The sequence below is a fragment of the Rutidosis leptorrhynchoides genome, chromosome 4 (assembly GCF_046630445.1).
Source record: "Rutidosis leptorrhynchoides isolate AG116_Rl617_1_P2 chromosome 4, CSIRO_AGI_Rlap_v1, whole genome shotgun sequence".
Lineage (NCBI taxonomy): Eukaryota > Viridiplantae > Streptophyta > Magnoliopsida > Asterales > Asteraceae > Rutidosis > Rutidosis leptorrhynchoides.
In genome coordinates this window covers 10,887,169-10,891,350 of record NC_092336.1, presented here as the reverse complement: position 1 = coordinate 10,891,350, position 4,182 = coordinate 10,887,169, and the positions used below count along the sequence as shown (strand labels likewise).

Here is a 4,182-nt window from a genome sequence, read left to right as displayed (position 1 = left end):
ACTTACTACACACGAAAATACTTAAACTTATCTTCATACGGGCAAAACATCTAAACTATTCTCAACTTATTCTTAGGTTGACTTATCTTGTGCTTCGATCATCCATACATTCTCTTTAAGGACTACCTTACTTCATCGAATTACTAAGGTGAATTCATAGCCCCACTCTTTATTGCTAGCAAAATTATTTAACTTATTTGGGGTGAGACACATGCTGCTTTTACTATTTACAATTTAGACACAAGTACCAACTGCTAAAACTATGCTATACCCGGCTATGTCCGACTAAGTCCCTACAGTGATATTTTTAAGTGCTGTGGCATGCTTATTTATTGGGGGTAGGCCTATCGGGAGTAACGTCCCCGATACATTTGACTAAGTCTTTGTATTACTTGATAATGAAATTAAACCGACAAGGACAGACACAACTTGTCATGGGGCAAACTTGAACGTTTAGTCTAAATATCACGCTTTGGCATAACTTTTTGATCCTGCGGGAGATCAACCTTACAAATTAAATCTTGTGGTCTAAAACAAACGGTCAAACTTATTTGTTAAACCTATGAACTTCACTCAACCTTTTGGTTGACACTTTAGCATGTTTTGTCTCAGGTGCTGTTTGATTCAAGCTCTTACACTTACTGCTTATGTGATGCTACTTGGACATAGGATCAAGAGATATCGCATTTATTACTTCTGCATATGAACATTTCCATTATTGTTATTCCTATCATTGTAACTACATTTCATTTTCCGCTGCGTGCTCAATAAAGTTTGTTTTATCATTTAGTATTGTTCTCGTATATTATAATATGTTGGTTGATTTGATATTAAGTCACATTTCACCCAGGCCCTAACTGGGGGTGTGACATGGTGCAACCAGATCAGATCTACTGGATGTGGGTATGTAAATTGTAGCTTCGTGGATGTAGCCTAGTCGGGGAAAATTGTACCGGTCAGTGGTGTTTCGTGGTTTCAGCACCCCATCTTTTTCGGGTTCGTGAAGGATTCCATGGATTCCATCGTGGTTTTTTCCTTGTTAATTGTCTTGACACATTGCACTATCACCACTTGATTTGAAGATATGGTAGGATACTTTGGTTTAGATATCGTCGAGTTTCATGATTGTTGTTGGTGTGCTCCGATCCATTCTTTCTTTTGAGTGTTTGCCCTTACGTGATAAGTATTGTGTTTATGTTTGGTTAACGAGGGATTTGCTTGATGGTCTGATCTTTCGTATATTGCAATTATCGTGTTAGAATTCGTGCTATTCGGGTCCATTGGAATTTGTACGTCGTTAGAATTCGTGTTTTTAGGAATCGTGAGACTGTTATTTGGGTTATGTTTGTCCATTTCGATTCGGGTTATGTCGTGTCAATGTAATTCCTAGCATCTTGCTAGTGTTTATTAATATAATCTATTGCCTTTAAAAAAATAATAATAAATAACCTAAATTGATTTGTAATTAACTCAAATATTTTATTCAACGTATAAAATATTTGAGTTCGCGAAATTCAATCAAAAGTTACGAAAGCAAGTTCAATAACGAGAAATTTGCTAACATCCATAACTTTAAAGTGTTAAGGTTTATATATAATAATTTCATTAGAGAATAAATACATCAAGTATCTAACAAATTAATTATCCAAAGGTCTTTTTAGTTTTGGAATCAAATTAAGTGGTCTTTCTGTGCACAAAATAAAATACGGTGGTGGTCCGCTAAAAGTGAAGATGCTCCGTTTTATATGTCTTTGGTTCTTTCATCTTCACTCATAAACATATATATTTTCTACTAGCTACCAAGTACTTACTTTCATTCCAATTTGGAAAGTATTATTATTTCTATTCCAACAGTTTTATGATGTTGTGTAGACGAAAAAGTTCAACAAGATGTCGAAAAGGTGGATCTGTTCCTGTTTACCTAAATGTTTACGATCTTACCTCTGTGAACGGGTGCGCTTATTGGTTTGGTCTTGGTGTCTACCATTCGGGCATACAAGGTTTGAATGTTTGATCTTAATTCAACAGAGTTTAAAATTATAAATATAGTAAGGTTAATCACAAGCCTTGGTACATTTGTATAATGCATATAATACTCCATATATTTGTAGTTTTTCATTTTCTTACTCAATTTTACATAACATACTTTTGTACAAGTGTACAACTGTATTTTGATAACTACCACCTAATGTAACAGAGTTATGTAGAATTTTGACTAAACTGTAACGATAAAGTAGTAAGATTAAAGTACATTGTATATAATGGATAATAACTATACACAAGTTTGTTTCATAGTTTGTATATTAACACAAGAATAGTGAACTTTTATGATTTTTATGTTTGTAGTTCATGGAGTTGAGTATGCATACGGATTTCACAAAAATGCAACTACCGGAATCTTTGAGGGAGAACCAAAAGAATGTGAAGGATTCACGTTTAGAAAACAAATTATGATCGGATGGACGAGAATGAATCTAAGGGAAGTTAGAATGTTCATGAAAGAACTTGCAGAAAACTACAAGGGAACTTCGTACAATCTGATCACCAAAAACTGCAATCATTTTTGTAACGATGCATGTCTTAGACTCACCGGAAATCCCATTCCAAGTTGGATAAATCGTCTCGCTAGAATTGGTAAGTAACATCAACTTTTTTTAGAACATCGATATATTGAAAAACCAACTGGCGAGCAGCTAGGAGCAACATATGATCACATTAGGTAGTTAGTTATATACCTTTATGACACAAACAAGCATATAGTAAGGTTTTTATAACAAGCATATACTATGGTTTTTATTTTCCGTCTCAAATTAAATGTTTTATTGGTAGCTAACATACAGTTTTAGATAAAGTCTAAAGATCCCTTCTTTTAAGACATGAACTTTAGAGAAAAAATATAAATAATGGTAAAAATGTAAAATTGATTGATTATTTTTTAATGTTGACACTTATTTTGAACATATTAAATGTGAATGTGATAATTAATATTGGGACAGAAGTGAAAATTAACCCAAGAGGTAGCTTGGTTGTTAAAGTTTGAAAATTAATAGTGGAGACCGAAGTTCAATTCTTATAATCCATGACCTTAGGACCTTGACTTAAAAAAAATATAAAATAAATAATAACAAGATCATTTGAGAAACTAACGAAGTTCATGACATTTTTTCTACTCTGATTAGGATTATTATGTAACTGTATAATCCCGACGAATATAAGTTCATGTAAGATTGGAATCGAAGATAGCCAGACATGTAATGAAGAAGAGAACTTGAAGGGGTGTTCAAGTAGGTTCAGTTCATCTTCAAGTTCTCCATCATCATCTGAAAAATCAACTGTGACATCAACTGCAAATGATTTGCGAAGAAGTTTTGGAACCAGAAATTTCGTTCCTCCATCTTCACCTTTTGATTTAGGTTCATCTTCATTTTAGTTATTGTATATATGTATATCATACCAAGTTTGAGTTGTGTATTAGTATGTAAATTATCAGTAACACAAGTTTGAGTTGTGTATTAGTATGTAAATTATCAGTAAAAACATGAGTTAAAATGGTTGCTATTACACAAAGATGTTTTTTTTTGTTCACAATAGCTTACTACAGTATATTATTAGAAGCTAAAGTCATTAGTTATAGTTAGGGGCTCAAACTGAAGTATATTTTGTGGATTTTTATATGAGGGGCATCTAATGAATAGTCTTTAGTAAATTTTAGACATCCGTTAACACTTTACTTAGTCTTAGACCATTTTCAACCGTGACTGTGACGTTGCAGGCGGTTTTGACACTTTTTGGCCAAAAAGTGCAATTCGACTGTGATTTGGCAATGTCAGTTTCTGACATCTTATAACCGTGTGTCTCAGTTTTTTGTGTTAAATATTGGGTGGAGTGATGTGTTAAAATTGGATTGGAAGTTGGGGATAAAATAAATTAATTAATAATATATAAAATAATTTACTAAAATATGATTGATAAAAAAAAAAAAACTGACCACCTCTTTTTTTTAGTCACTTCCGTGACTAACACCCCTAAAGTGTCAAAACTGACGCCCCATTAGAAAGGTTAGTTGGTGTCAGTTGGTGCTACATATTCTGCTACCTCATCTGACTAAAAAAAGTGAAGTCCCATTGGAAATGGTTTTAGTAGAGACAATTTTACACAAAGACAGATGAAGATGAAATGATG

The 4,182-nt window shown here is 33.1% G+C and overlaps 1 protein-coding gene across 1 annotated transcript; it reads left to right on the top strand.

Annotated features, from left to right (window-relative positions):
• Window positions 1-1,861: 1,861 nt before the first annotated feature.
• LOC139843311 (deSI-like protein At4g17486) lies at window positions 1,862-3,452 on the top strand. The gene is made up of 3 exons (XM_071833385.1): window positions 1,862-2,000; window positions 2,347-2,634; window positions 3,180-3,452. The coding sequence occupies exons 1-3, from the start codon at window positions 1,862-1,864 to the stop codon at window positions 3,428-3,430; spliced, it is 678 nt and encodes a 225-aa protein (XP_071689486.1). The 3' UTR covers window positions 3,431-3,452.
• Window positions 3,453-4,182: the final 730 nt, after the last annotated feature.